This window comes from Brassica napus, chromosome A9 (assembly GCF_020379485.1).
Source record: "Brassica napus cultivar Da-Ae chromosome A9, Da-Ae, whole genome shotgun sequence".
Taxonomy (NCBI): domain Eukaryota; kingdom Viridiplantae; phylum Streptophyta; class Magnoliopsida; order Brassicales; family Brassicaceae; genus Brassica; species Brassica napus.
The window spans coordinates 9,011,580-9,026,046 of record NC_063442.1 but is presented as its reverse complement, the minus strand read 5'-3'; the positions used below and the strand labels follow the sequence as shown (position 1 = coordinate 9,026,046).

Sequence of the window (14,467 nt, the reverse complement as noted above, 5' to 3'; positions counted from 1 at the left end):
TTTTAATTTGTATGAAAATTTTCTAAAATGATTCTTCCTAATTTCAAATGAAGTGATTATTTAGCGTCCAATGTCATATCTTATGCTGCTGAGATTTTATTTGTCCAGTTTGGCTTTTTTTATGTCATCTATCTTATTATATACAAACCGCTAACATCTATTTCTGGTTTAGTTATGTAGCAATTTTGCGTTCTTGCAAATGCAATCACAAAAAAAAAAACGGTTAGACCGTTGGTTCAAAACATTTTCAACAGAAAAAAAAACATAATTTTATTTATTTTTGGGTAGAAACTCCAATGAAAAGATAAACGAAGTTTAAACACCAATGTTTAAGATTATGTGTAGAGGATGTTTCTAGCAACATCTAGGGTTTCCGGGTACGCATTCACAAGTATGATATGTGCACTTGAGAATGGGACCTTTGCAATACTTAGCACAATCTTGATTGGTGTTGCATGTTATAGGTATCAATCTATCGTTTGGGCTTATTTCTTGCATCCTCGCACTCATCACCACACCTATAAAATAAACACACCAAAAAGTCATTATTCAATTGTTAATTAAACAGAATATAAATAATACATTTATATCAGGAAATGACTAACAGGAGGAGGTAAGGAGAAGAACAAAAAATAAGATGGTGAATGTGAAGGAGCTTTTCATGTTTCTTTCACTTTAATTAGATCTTAAAAGGTTTTAACTTGCAAATAATAAAGACTTGTAAAATTTTGTGTGTGTTTTCCATTGATCTCAACATACGTATATATACTAAAGTTCTAGGGATAGAGTTTAACCAAAATAAGTAAGATTTTTTTTATGTTTGACTAAAAACAAAATCGTATCTGATATTTAATTCAGTAATCAATTTCTATATAAGCAGCCTAACGTCTCAGAAGTCAGAACCATTTATGGTGGGCCTTTGGTATTTGCGAAATTATCTAAAAGAATAACTTAACATTGCGCTATGGGCCATGGTTTGGTGACTTTAATTATATAATCACTACTGTATTTCTTATAGATGCAAATCCCGGGAAATTTTTGAAACTCTTCCTCTGGTCAGTGAGTGACGTTTCTTCTTCTAGGTAAAGATCCAATGATCTTTGAATGTTACTTTCATTACTTGTAGATTCTCTCTATCCCGTGCATATTTTCTCAAACATTGAACTGCATTTGCTGGATTTTACTCAGGATTTTTTTTCCGCTACATCCTCCTACTGTCTCTCTAAGTAAGCATGTATCTGTGGTTTTGGTAATTTTTGCGCATTAGCGACGTAGCGTGACTATTTTGGTGTAGTTTCTTGTTAATGTTTCGGATTTTCATGCATCTAATATGAACATCTGTTCACACAAAAAATAGATTGAAAATTTATGCTTTCTTTTTTTAACCCTATTCTCTCTTGCAGATTATTCTTGGTTCTTAGAAGTTTATTTCCTATTTATCAACATAGACCCTTGTAAGGTTTATTACAACTTATTCATAACTATAATGCAAAAAGTATATTTAACATCAAAAAGAAAATATGAAAACCTAATTAATAAAATAAAACACTAAAACTCTTTAAATAAAACATTAACTTTGTATAAACCACTGATCAAACCATAGTCATGAATCATTACATCTTATTCGACTCAGAGCTTGTCCTCAAGCTCAAACTTTTGATAGGCATCTAAGAACTTACATGTATCTTTCACAAGTTTCACTAATCGTCTTCTCTTTGTAAACCCTTATCAAGTCATGTATTTATCTCCTACACATTGTGGTGAGGTTACTATAGTTCTGAAATTACCATCAAGGACATGTCTGGTTTTGAAGTGATCGTCTTTGATGATGCAAGACTTTCTTTCAGTGTTACTTGCTCATTGTCAGTAGCTTTTCCACTTTCTCGGGAAATTTCTCTACCATTGTGTTGGTATGGTCATGTACCACCACTTGCCCCTAACAGTCGTTTCCATCATTGCATCCTCTATTGTTATTGTCTCTTCCAATTTGATGTGAGATGATGATTCTGTGAAATCGCTATCTAGCATGAACGTTAGGATAACGACACAATTTGATGTCATGACATCAAGAAACGATATGTTACTTGAGATGTTTTAAGCTATGATATTGGAGAAAAGACACAATTTGGTGTTTTAGTTAATGAGTCTTGGTGTTCTTTTAGCTCATGAACTTTGGTGTTTTACTTTATGAGTTATGTTTTATAATAAGGTTTTTGTATGTTTTGTTTTTGCATTAGGGTTGTCACTAAACTTTTAAGACTTATATAAAGGTCTTTATTGTTCAGTAGAAAAAGAGTTTCTAAACGTAAACTTTAATCCAAGAAGATCTGTTTAAGAGAAAGTTTAACCCATAAATCATTTATCTTTTTCTATTACAAAAAGGCTCATATCAGCATCACAGCAATGGTGATCATTCTGCTTGCAATTGATAAAAAAAAAATTGCATTCTTGAGTAATTCCTCGAATTTTATTCCATTTTCAGCATGACGTGAGTACCTTATATCCACAATAGACTCCATCAAAATCTTGTTCTGGTCTATCATGGAGATCTATTTTACTGTTTTCTTGCCATTATCAGTTAGTACTGTCTCTATTTTTTTTCCTTATTTTGTCAATTTGATGCATTGTTTTCTTTCTTCTTAATACAATAATTATTGAATTTGATTATTGTAGTTTTCTGAAATTTCATGTATGGGAAGGGTTTTCTTGATAGAGAAAGAAGAACCTGCGTTTACATGTACTACGTGTAATGCCCAAATTGCATTAGGTGCTCATCTCTTGGACGACTTTTACAACTTGTTTGAGTTTTATCAAGTGTAAGTTCCCAATTTCCACAAGTGAGCATTTTGTCGAGAAACAGTTAATCTACAAACTATCCATTTTGGCAGGTACAATGTTATGGTCGGAGAAGACGTGGTTCCTTACGGCAACGATCTCTACTACGGCTATGAAGTGTCTTGCGTGAACTGCTGCACTGTTATCGGCTGGAGACAAATTGAAGATGAACCTGTGAGTCTGTGACACTCTATTTCCGCTTTGCGCATGGTAGGATTGCTCTCCACCACCACCACCACCACCACAAAATCCTCCGGACGTTCAACCATAATGGTTTCTATCTCTCTCTCTCTCAGTCTCCGTGTTACTCTCTGTGATCTTGAGAATTGTTTCGTTGCAGGAAGACGCTTCATAGAACGGAAGGAAACGATGATATAAGGTTTAAGATTTTGGTACAATCTCTGATTCTTTTCTTTCATACACGTAGTTAATTAGTACTAAGACCGTATTGCCTTGTTCTTGGCTTTAAAAAGCTTACATTAAAAGAAAAAACACTCAGCAAATAAGAGGCAAACTAAACGTTTCCCTCAGTTTGAGCGCCATATATTTGAGTACGTTGCAAGTGTTTTCACCAACAATGTTTTAGGTTATATATATACCCTTTTATATGTTGCACAAAAAAATATGTATACCTTTTTATATTTTTATTACTGTAAATGAGCCATATATATATGTTTATTAAAAATTGACCCATTATTATTTTTAATTAAAAAGGCCCTTAACAGTGTTTTTAAAACCGATCCGATGGTTGAACCGGGTTCGACCATAAACCGGCTACATAGCCGGGTTGGATCAAACAATTGGTTCGACTATGAACCGGACACATAACCGGATTGGATTTCAAAATTATTAAAGTGATAAAAACCAGTAAAACTATCAAAAAAATTTATAAACTCTCCATATAAACATAAAACTAGTTTATATTGGTTATGTTTATGTTTTAAATTTATTTATATTTTAATTATGTATCATATTTACTAATATTATTTCTAAATTTATACACTAATAATATATTAAACTAGATTATTGAACCAGGTTTGACCCGCTCGAACTATATTGAGCCGTGATCCAAAAAATTTCTGGTTCAGCTTCCGGATTTAAAAACACTGCCCTTAAGTGTGAAACTAGTCGACGAGTTCAAGTTTAATTATTCAAAAATAGGTGGAAAGTACCATACATATAGAGTGCAGTACTCTTTAACGCACTTTTTGAGTTTTTTACTAGTACATCCAAATGAAAAGCGTAACATTCAATTCTTTTTGGAAGAATTTCGCTTACAACAATTTAACTTCATTTGCTTAATAAGAAAGGATGTAAAGGGAAAGAGTCCAAAAATAGTTGCCCGAATTATAGAATTACTGAAAGTAGTAAAATCATTTGAAATAACATGACTATTTCAAGCAAGCTAGATATATTAATTCTCTTATAAATGACCACAAATATGAAATGGCAAACGAGAACAACACTTTCATGGAAAATTCAACATATATCAGCATGTATATAGATGGAGAGATGGTAAAACTATCTATAGGTTTATCCTCATCCAAACTAATTAAAAAATAAAATATAATCTTTTGAGATTACTTTCTAGCTAGAATTAACAGACAACTTTCTGTAGTGATTTTGATATAATGGCCAGGAGAAAATTCATGACTAAATGGTTATTTTGAATACCTAATTTCTGAGATGTTTTCAAATTAGGGTTTCTTTTTGTTTTTGGTTTAGAGCAACAAACAATATAAAGTAAATATATGTTATTACATGATTAATATCAGTGTTCAATAAATTGATAGGCGGTAACTAGGCGTTTTGAGCACTGGAGCATACATAACATCATATTGTTTAGTTTGCATCTTATTTGTGAATCTTTTTTACATCGCGGAGAGATGAGACGCAAACGTTTTATAGGAGACTATTGATTAACCGGGCACTTAGACCGCTTTTTAACGTTCAAACTGATTTTTAAAAATCTTTCATTTCGTTTAGGTCTGACTTACCATCTAAGCGCTGCCTAAATTAATTTTTAGGACACTGAATTATATTATGATCAAATTTTATTTTTTGAGTAGGATAACATACATAAAAGGGATGAAAACATTTTAAAAAATTCAGCTAAACGAGTTGAGGATTTTACAATGATTTTATTTGCATTTTGATTTTTATGATCGGTCATATACTCATATTTTTGGTTGATACACGAAAAATTCGAATGATTGTTTGTCTTGCCCTCGAATCTTGATTTCTTCCTTGTCTTCTAAAACCGTTTAGAACAAGTCCATGTTTCAACTCATACGCTAACAAAGCTAAATATGTTGTCAACTTTATGTTTTCGTCTTAGTTTCATAAATGGTTTAAAGAACAAGTAATAAAAGATGATGTTCTATGTAATAAAAGATGATGTTCCCCCTCTGAATTGGTATATGACATTATTTATTTTATTTAGTTAAACTTGAACAAGATCTTTCTCTATATATATTGCTAGTTTTCTCTTATCTTTTAAGCTATCTTCATACACAAGAAAGAACAAGAAAATGAAAAATTTCATCAGATTCTCTGCTTTTTTGTTTTACTTCTTGTTGGTCTCTCTATTATCTCACCAAACCATGTCCCAACCTCAACACATACACACTTTCTGCGACAATTTATCCGAAACCTTTTCACAAACCAGCCAATACAAATCAAACCGTGAAACCCTCCTATCATCTCTCCGCGACCGTTCCCCTCTAGGAACCTATTACAACGCCACGGTCGGTCTTAGTCCCGACACAGTTCATGGCATGTTCCTCTGTAGAGGAGACATCACCAAACAATCTTGTTCGAACTGTGTGAAGACTGCAACCCTAGAAATCACTAAAAATAACTGCACTTATATAAAAGATGCTATAATATTCTATCAGGAGTGCATGGTTCGATACTCCAATGTTTCCTTCTTACGTATCGTCGAAAATGGACCTTGGGCCGCTATGTACTCTAACGTTTCTTTTCCTGATTCCTTTTTGTTTCCCTTCCGGGAAACTCTATCAGATAAGGTAGAGAAGCTAATTATCCTCACAGCATCAAAGTCTTCTTTGTCTTCTTTGACGCCGTATTACGTTAGGGACAGAAACAAAGTGAATGAATTTGATAGATCGTATACATTAGACACAATGGTTCAGTGTAGTCCTGATCTTGATCCAGCAAATTGCAGCGTCTGCTTAAGACTTGCGGTCCAAGGAGTCTCAAGCTGTTGCAATAATGCTCGTATAGCGCAGTTCTTTCTTCCTAAATGTTTTTTGAAGTATGACACAATCGGTTTGCCAACAACTCAGTCACCCAGCGGCTCATTCTCTGTCCATGCTAAGAAAGGTGAGCAAGCATAATACTGGGGCCTAGATTATTTTTAATTCGTCCATATTAGTGTTTGCCATTGCTTTATATGCTGAAATAGTGTATTTAGATTTTAGATAGAAATCACTATATTTTCTTCTTTTAGAAATGGCATAGTTTATTTTGATTTTGTTTTTCATAATAAAATACAACTATCAGGAAGATAATAGAATAAGCACCTAAAACCCAAATATTAATATGTTTATTTTGTATTACAGGAAACGAAATATATGTGAGGATATTTATTACAGCCATGGCAACTTCGTTGTTAACACTTGTGGGTCTATGATCCAATCCAATGATTATGAAGTTTCGTCAATATTTGTTTTCCACTAATTTATGTGACGTGTGATGTGCTATTGTCTTTAAAATTAAGAAGTAACATACTTGTATTCTAAGTTATCTCAAAAAGTTTGACATTTGATACTCTTACTAAGTAGTATCCTCATACTTTTCTCTGCATCAATTTGCCTTCTTAATTGTAAAACTGAGTCTTCCAGAACAAGTCTATGTTGTGCTTCAGCAACAAAAGCGTCAACTTCACAGTTTTCATAGTTTCATCTGGTTTAAATAATGAAGAAACAATAAAGATTAACATATATTTATACAAGAATATGACCTCAAGAATCACCTGAAAGTAATAGGATAAGATAACTTGGCTAGTCAAAGGTAATGCAGCTTTTTATAAATCTCTCTGCCTCTTCCTCTCATATTTCATAAACATGAAAAATCAAGTAATGGCAAAAATGATCACTCTCTCTAATCTCTTATCTTCTGTACAAACCAAACCATACCCCGATGTGGCGACATCCACATGCGCACGTTAAACATATATTAGATACAAGGGCTTGGCATTTTCCAGAAAAGCTCTTATTTTTTCTCTTTAAATTACTTGGATTGATAACGTAAAGCAAGACAAAGATTACCAGTAGGTGTGATTACAATAACAGCCAGCAGGCTACTTAACAGAGACTGAAATAACCAGATAAGAGTTTGCTTCATGCAAAATTATCTTGTGGAGCCCGATCTCTCGATGATCGTGATCAGTTTTTAGTATGCGCATTACTTCACAACACTCTTCTTCCGTCTTCCCATGTTAAATTAAATATACTCCTCCACGGAAGTTTCTTGCAAAGCTCTGTTACTCTGCCTAAAAGCATTTCTTTAAAAGATTTCGAGAGCTTCCTCATCATATGGAACCCCCACTTGATCTCTTGATATTTTGTGGTTACTACAATACAATCCTACTTCCAGGACCAAACCATACCTTCATTAGCCAACACCTCAAGTTGCTTCATATCATCCACATCATCAAGAATGATGCTCTTTTTTTTTTTGCTGGCGTAGGAAGTGTTCTCCTGCTAGGTCAATTCAACTGTCGGTCTAAACTACTCACAAAGACATTGTATCTCAGGTGCGATGAGAAGGAGAAGCCATGAGATAGAGTAGCTGGAAAGTTTCACGATTACAAACAAACAAAAATTGACCCAATACATGAATACGCTTCAGCTAATAAGGTAATGCTAGGCATTTTGGCTTAATTCTATCGATATAAAATCATATGGAAAACCTCAAAGCTTACGTGGACAGGTTAAGTTAACACTAAGGCAAAAGAACACTTAGTTACGATGTTTGCCAATTAGGTTTACATAGAAGAACTATAGCAACATCATATGCTAACTTAGTTACACTATTGGCTACCAAACACCATCAGATCGCAAACTTCCGCCATCCGTATGGATGAATCTCGAGTCTTCACCGCCTTTTGTTGAGTGGTTTTGCTGAAGATGAAGTGCTAATTGTCGGTCTTCTAGCACCTGAGGCAAATCAAGAAGATTAGATAACTCATGAGCAAATTGACACTAAGGATCCTATGCGAATAAGCAAAGCATCTACTTCATATGATCTTTCATAGTAATCTAAGTAGGTTGTGACTAGAGCCTGACTTGACTGTAATTATTCAAACAGATTTGGTTTTAGGGACACAAGTGAAAGGGTTAAAGTATAGCGCCATTACTTGTTAAGGCCTTAGAGGAGGAGCTAGTGGCAACTGACAGACGAGAAGGTCTGGTTTGGCCTGGTGGTTTCAAGGTCTGCTTCGGAATCTTCGATGGAATATTACTTCTGCTTTTAAAACACCAAAACAAAACAAACATAAGAATCTGTATTCTTCACTTAAAATGTGCCAGTAAAAGGATACTAACCTTTCTTTTGCCTCGGTTTTACCAATTTTCACTGATTTTTCCGGTTTCTCAGGGGCCAAATGTGCTTCAGGTCGTTCACTTATCTCAAGAGGCTTCTCGGTTTCAGGGAAAAGAGTCAACTCTACTACACTGCTTACGGAACCATCAGTTTCTGTTCCCATCGATAGACAACTATCAGAGATATCACTCAATCTTTCCTCAGAATCTGCATCTGCAAGGCCTATGAGTTCAATATCCTCTTCAAAGTCAGTTTCTTTCCCACCACCAGCAAACTTAGATGGTTGGTGAAGAATATCCTTTTGATGTTTAAGTTCGTCCGATGAATGCGGTGAGCCAGAATCAGAATGCTTGCTACTATATTCTGAGCAGTTGTCAACATCTGATGTTGTTCTTCCAGTTAAACAAGAGGTCTTTCCTCGTCGAGTATTTGGTGAAGCTCCTATAGAATGTCTTCTTGGTGATGAAGGCCCCAACAATCTTAGTTTGCTTAAACCACGTTTTGGCACGATTGCGTTGTTACCTGTTGGCTTCTGAAAATTTTGAAGCTCCTCATCTTTCTTGGCAATTACATCCTTCAAGTTTGATACCTGTTATATCAAAAAAATACAATACGTTTATTCTCTTTAATTTCAGTGTGCAAGAATGATTCTTGTAAGAGAGAATGAAAATAAGCACCTGTTCCATGAGTTGTCTAACATCTCGTCCCTCTTTATTACTTTTAGCTGCACCTAACTCCACACCAGAGACTCTTTCTGCAAACTTCAGAGTGCTAACGGTCTCAGCATAAGAATCTCCATCCGGATTGACTTGAACAAACATAAGTGTCTTGGCTTGTCCTCCTACACAACGGTTAAGACAAGAGTTAAGGAACCAACCACATGAAGCTAACGGATATATCATGCAATAAATCTCAAAGGTTAAGAAAGTACCCAAAGAACTTTGAAGGACTTGCGTCAATTTGCTGTTTCTATACGGCACATGAGGGTTCTTATGCGCTAGAGCAAATATGACATCTCCAAGGGCTGACAGTGATTTATTTATATGCTGAGCCTCCTTGAGCCTCTCTCCAGTTGCCTCAGAGCGATCAACCCTCTCACTTCCAGCAAGATCAACTAAATTCAAACTACCACGCAACACAGAATCGGTTTCCACGTCGACACCACGTACATGAACAGACAGAACGCTGCAGAGAATGAACACCATTATTTTTTCCTTTAATCATTGAGGCCTTACATAATATTGGAAAGTAAAACAAGCCCAGAGAAAAGTTTACAAACCAGTGTGATCTACTACTCCTCTCATTGAGAGCTGTGGCACCAACGGTTCTGTTCATGAGCCCAATATTCATCAGCTCAAGCACATCTTCAGTTGATCTCACAGAATGCATGCTTGCATCTGGGACAGCTAGCCCATTTGGTAAGGCAGTATTCCAAATCCCTAACGTATGTGCAAGTTAAGGAAATTTTCTACCGAGGCAGCATATGCAAACATATATATAAACATGAATGTACAATTTCAAGGAAACAATTAGCTACTATATGAGTTTAAAAAAGGATATCTTCGATTGGAACCACCATCAGAGAGTATGTCACGAACTTGCTCATTATATATCTCAACCATTTGAACACCGACTTCATACACAACAGCGTTTCGTCTAATCTGCGTTAACTGGAACAAGTCGTTCAATGCTCTGTAATTGACACCCCAGTCTTCTTTTGATGTGATGCTTGGCCCACTCTGTGTTAACAAAAATGGAAATGTGTCCGTTAGAGACTAATAACGCTTGGCTAAGCATAAAAGGAGCAAAATCAAGCATGTCGTTCACCATTGTATAAGTTTTTCCAGAGCCTGTCTGTCCATACGCGAATATACACACATTGTAGCCATCAAGAATCGATCGAATTAATGGTCGAGTATCTAGGAAAACCTCCTCTGCATTTTATTTAATAAAAACAGATTCAGGAGATATCTCTATAACTAGCTAACCTAGATACAAAGAGGGAAAGAGATCAAAACCTTGCGTTGCTGCTTGACCAAAAACCTTATTGAACTTAAATAACCGATGTGTATCTTTTCCTTGCTTAAACGGATTTGCAACCACCAATTCACCATTCTCACCAATGTACTCTATAGAAGTTTGCCTACTGTTTTGCCCTGGAAGGAATGGTCGAATCCGGCAATAGACTCTGATATTTCCTACAAAACAGAAAAAAAGGATAGAAGTTATATCTTGAATGGTCGAATGAAAAGACAGAAAACTGAATCAGAAGTGTTTTACCTTTCAATTCCTGCACTTCATTGTACAGTCTTCGGTTTTCTTCAAGGACAACATGGTAATTTTTTGCTGCATCAGCCACTCCTTTGAGCTTTAGACCTAGGAAAATAGGTCATAAATATCAAACCATATACTCTTGAATAGAAAAATTGATGAAGCAATCGTACACAGTTGGTGACAGAAATGAATTTTACCATAGTAATTTAGATCCTCAAAGTATTTCTTCTGCGTCCTTAAGACTTCATGCTTTATAGACACCGAAGTAGCATTCAGATCCTGCATAATTCACAAAAACTATGTCATTTAAAGAAACTAGTAGAGGAGCTTAATGTTTAGAATACTATAATTTTAAGTCAAACCTGCAAAGCCCCATACTGGTTGTTTATAAAGCTCTGGTAGGTGGACTCTTTCTTTTTCCAATTTTGAGATTTAGATTGGCACAACTTCTCGAGTTCTTTGACCTTCCTAGTTGAATCGGCAACTTGTAACTCTGCATCCTTTAGTTTCTTCTCCATCTCAACTTTATCATTTTGTGCTTTTGCTTCTAACTCCCAGCACTGGTTTTCATGCGTCTCTTTCACCATCTTGAGTTCTTGCTTCAGCTTGCGAATCTCAGCATCAGTGCGCTCTTTTTCCCTCTTTAGATGCACCACATCTTTTTCTTCTGACCTTTCTCTTTCTTCTATTCTGGTTTTCTCAAGCTAAAGACCACAACCGAGAACCATTATTCAAATATCTCGTGCTAAAGAAATTAAATACAAGAGCTAAATGAAATCGATTGTATGCAGTCACGTTATTAAGAATGGGGGCGGCACATACATAATGGTTTTATGATATGATCTCTCAGACTGCTTTTATCAAATATCTAGGTGTAGTTTAAATGCTACTTTCCACAAGTACTATGCTAACAATTGTGAGCCTAACATCAACCAACTTTTCAAGATGCAAAACGTGACTAAAAGTTAAATATACATTAAGGAGATGATACTATATGGAATCAATAACATACCTTTATATGCTCCATACAGTTCGTAACAATCTACAACAAAGGGAAAAAAACCCACAAAGACCAATCAATAAGCGAAATAGAAATAAAGCGAAAAAAAAAACTGAAACTAGAGACAACAATACCTCGTTTTCCTGAGTTGTCCCAGCTGCCAAGGTTTCTAAGACCTTTATTCTTGACCTGTATTTTTCTTCACGCACCCTGAAGAGTATATTTTGCTGCATCCGTTTCATAAACATGTTTCATTACATGGTTAGAATGATTACATTACATGTATCACGGGGAAAATCAAAGAATAAAAGCATCAGTAATCCTACATTCTTTAGGTTATCAGCTTGATTTGTGATTCTCTGTTCTATCACTTGCACAAGTGCGCTCAAGAGTGATGCCATAGCCTGAACAACAACGCGGAAAAAAAGAAAGAAACATGTGGAGCATATGAAAAAAATGTTCCATGAACTAAGGATTTGAAAATTTAGGCGAACGAGAAAACAAGAATCAAGAGAAGGGTGGCTTTAGTAGCTCAATCTTTGTCTTACATGAGACACATGTCCATTCATCTTCTTCACACTCTCATCTAGAAGCTGTTCCAGCATGTCAAACAGTGACCGCGTAGGAGCATTCTAACAAGACCAAGAAAATACCATTTCAATCAGATTCAAAGGTAAAAGCTGAACGGTTGGGCACAGTCTACTAAGACAATGTTAGAATACTTTACCCGTAAACTGTTTGATTTCAGTAATTCTGCAATTTTAGCATCCGAAATATCAATGTCGGATTCTTCCTTCGACTGGAATCCATCAATAAAGTTGCGGTCATCCCCTCTTGAATCCGGGTGGTCTTCTGGCAAGCTCCATCTCCTCTTTGCACATAGAGAGTTTTTATCAAAACCACCATCGGAAAAGCTTGCTTTAAGCGCCTTAAGGGACTGTAGAACTGGCACCATATCCCCCTGCTTTGTACTTTTTATTAGGAGTCATAAAACAAAAAAAAAGAAACACGAGAAAGGGCAGAAACAAGAAAAGATATGGGAGAAAAAAACATGCAATCTTATCATCAAAATAGCGAAGCAGACAGACAATGGCCATGATTAGAACAGTGTTGCAGCCAGAAGATGTCAAAAAACAAGGATTATTTTAGCATAAATTACCCACAATCAATTTAAGTGATGATAAAATATTATATAAATCAAACAGAGTTTCCATATAACCATATTTCAGAAATCAGCTTTTTCCACAGAAACGAAAAAATTGTATCCATAAAAACATAACAAACCTGTTCTACGTGTGAAACCTCGAACCTGGGCAGGGCCATTTCATCCATAGCAGTCAGAAACCGCTCAATTTTAACATAAGCAGGCTCAAAGCTGCCTCCCTGTATAATAGCCAAAGAGTGTGAGTCTAACAGCAAACGACAACGAGAAGGAAAAAAAAAAGACACAACTAGAAGCTTCGCACCAAAACAAAGTACACAGCAAGATTAATAAGCCACAAATCAAAATTCATAAGTACCATTCTCAATGAACCAGGACTAAGCTGATTCAGAAGGCTACACAAGACAGTTCCATCCCTCAAGCATACTCTCAGTTCGTCCTCTGATGCTTCCAACGGTAAATTCAAATAAGGAAGTGTCTGATTTAACCATTCCACCAAACTCTGATGACCTGAGAGCAAAATTAATAAGAAAATAGAAGACGGATGAGAACAGATGCCATCGCCCATATATGTTTCCACCCAACTAAAATAAGTAGATGACACTACCGTTCTTACTATCCCCCATGCTTTCTGAGCCGTCGAAACTGAGAAAACTAGTTCCATCTGAGGGAGCATAGACACCACTCATATTGGCGTCCTGTTCACTTCGAATCAGAGATTAAGCAGCAGCTCCTAGGATTGTACTTGTGAGAACACCCTAAAGCAAAATGAACAATAGCTAATACTTATGGATCAAACTCCTAAACCTTTCAATGTAAAGATAAGACTATCTCTCCTATTTGAAGACTGAACATCCAAGAAACAATGATGAAGTTTCTTCTTCCACAATGTGGACCAAAATCAATCAAAAACCCCCTAAAGAAACAGAGACGAAGCCATACGAACCTGAGTCGCCATGAGAAGCTAATAGACAAAACCTTTGGAGATGGCGATTGGTTCTAAAGAAAGAAAATGCTCAGATTCACGGCTAGCAACGGAGACTGACGTTTGAATCCCTAGCTGAAACGACAAATTCGAATTTTAATTTTTCAGATTCCGAGGAAACAAACAAAATGCTAATTTAATTTTAGGGGTGGGCATTTCAATTTAATTAAGGATTCGGTTTGGGTTTGGTTTGGTTTGGATTATTTGGTTCTAAGATATCTTGAACCAAAATCAATTCAAATTAGTATGGTTTGGTTTATGTTCTGTTTGGTTCGTTTTTACTTCAGATTGGTTTGTGTTTGGTTCGGTTTTAGTTCGGTTTGGTTTGTGTATAATTCGTTTTAACTTGGTTTTATCTGTATTTTTCAGTTCAACCGAGTTAAATTTTTAGTTGTGTTCTACTTCAATTACAAAAATATGATATATAAAAACATAAACAAATCATTATTTGATACCAAATCATTATTTTCTTTATATTTAAACGTAAAACCAAACATCATAATAAATATGTAGAAAATATAATTCATAATTTTATATTATAATCTTCAAACCTAATATAAAATAAAATAACTTTTCCGTTTTGATGTTAATATATGAGATTCATATTATTTTATTTTATTTTTAATTGTGCTTATTCTATTCA

The 14,467-nt window shown here is 35.3% G+C and overlaps 3 protein-coding genes across 4 annotated transcripts; 1 reads left to right on the top strand and 2 right to left on the bottom strand.

The window, feature by feature from the left end:
- Nucleotides 1-292: 292 nt before the first annotated feature.
- Nucleotides 293-2,971, bottom strand: LOC111200537 (putative defensin-like protein 279). Its single transcript, XM_048739760.1, has one exon. It carries the CDS (start codon nucleotides 544-546, stop codon nucleotides 355-357), a length of 192 nt encoding a protein of 63 aa, XP_048595717.1. The 5' UTR covers nucleotides 547-2,971; the 3' UTR covers nucleotides 293-354.
- Nucleotides 2,972-5,164: 2,193 nt separating this feature from the next.
- On the top strand, nucleotides 5,165-7,394 carry LOC106362822 (cysteine-rich repeat secretory protein 8-like). Its single transcript, XM_013802663.2, has one exon. The coding sequence runs from the start codon at nucleotides 5,367-5,369 to the stop codon at nucleotides 6,192-6,194; it is 828 nt and encodes a 275-aa protein (XP_013658117.2). The 5' UTR covers nucleotides 5,165-5,366; the 3' UTR covers nucleotides 6,195-7,394.
- A 337-nt stretch (nucleotides 7,395-7,731) lies between these two features.
- LOC106366514 (kinesin-like protein KIN-14J) lies at nucleotides 7,732-13,967 on the bottom strand. 2 transcript variants are annotated; one of them, XM_013806123.3, is made up of 21 exons: nucleotides 13,786-13,967; nucleotides 13,447-13,597; nucleotides 13,198-13,349; nucleotides 12,962-13,060; nucleotides 12,405-12,638; nucleotides 12,226-12,309; nucleotides 12,004-12,081; nucleotides 11,812-11,904; nucleotides 11,690-11,719; nucleotides 11,040-11,381; nucleotides 10,875-10,956; nucleotides 10,684-10,779; nucleotides 10,422-10,601; nucleotides 10,231-10,337; nucleotides 9,964-10,142; nucleotides 9,683-9,847; nucleotides 9,335-9,588; nucleotides 9,081-9,244; nucleotides 8,406-8,992; nucleotides 8,219-8,328; nucleotides 7,732-8,018 (listed from the first exon to the last, which is right to left on the bottom strand). In XM_013806123.3, the coding sequence occupies exons 2-21, from the start codon at nucleotides 13,526-13,528 to the stop codon at nucleotides 7,957-7,959; spliced, it is 3,180 nt and encodes a 1,059-aa protein (XP_013661577.1). In that variant the 5' UTR covers nucleotides 13,529-13,597; nucleotides 13,786-13,967; the 3' UTR covers nucleotides 7,732-7,956. The 2 variants fall into 2 exon arrangements, with proteins under 2 accessions (XP_013661577.1, XP_048595716.1); XM_048739759.1 differs by having other exon boundaries at nucleotides 8,219-8,325; nucleotides 13,786-13,966.
- Between the last annotated feature and the right edge of the window lie 500 nt (nucleotides 13,968-14,467).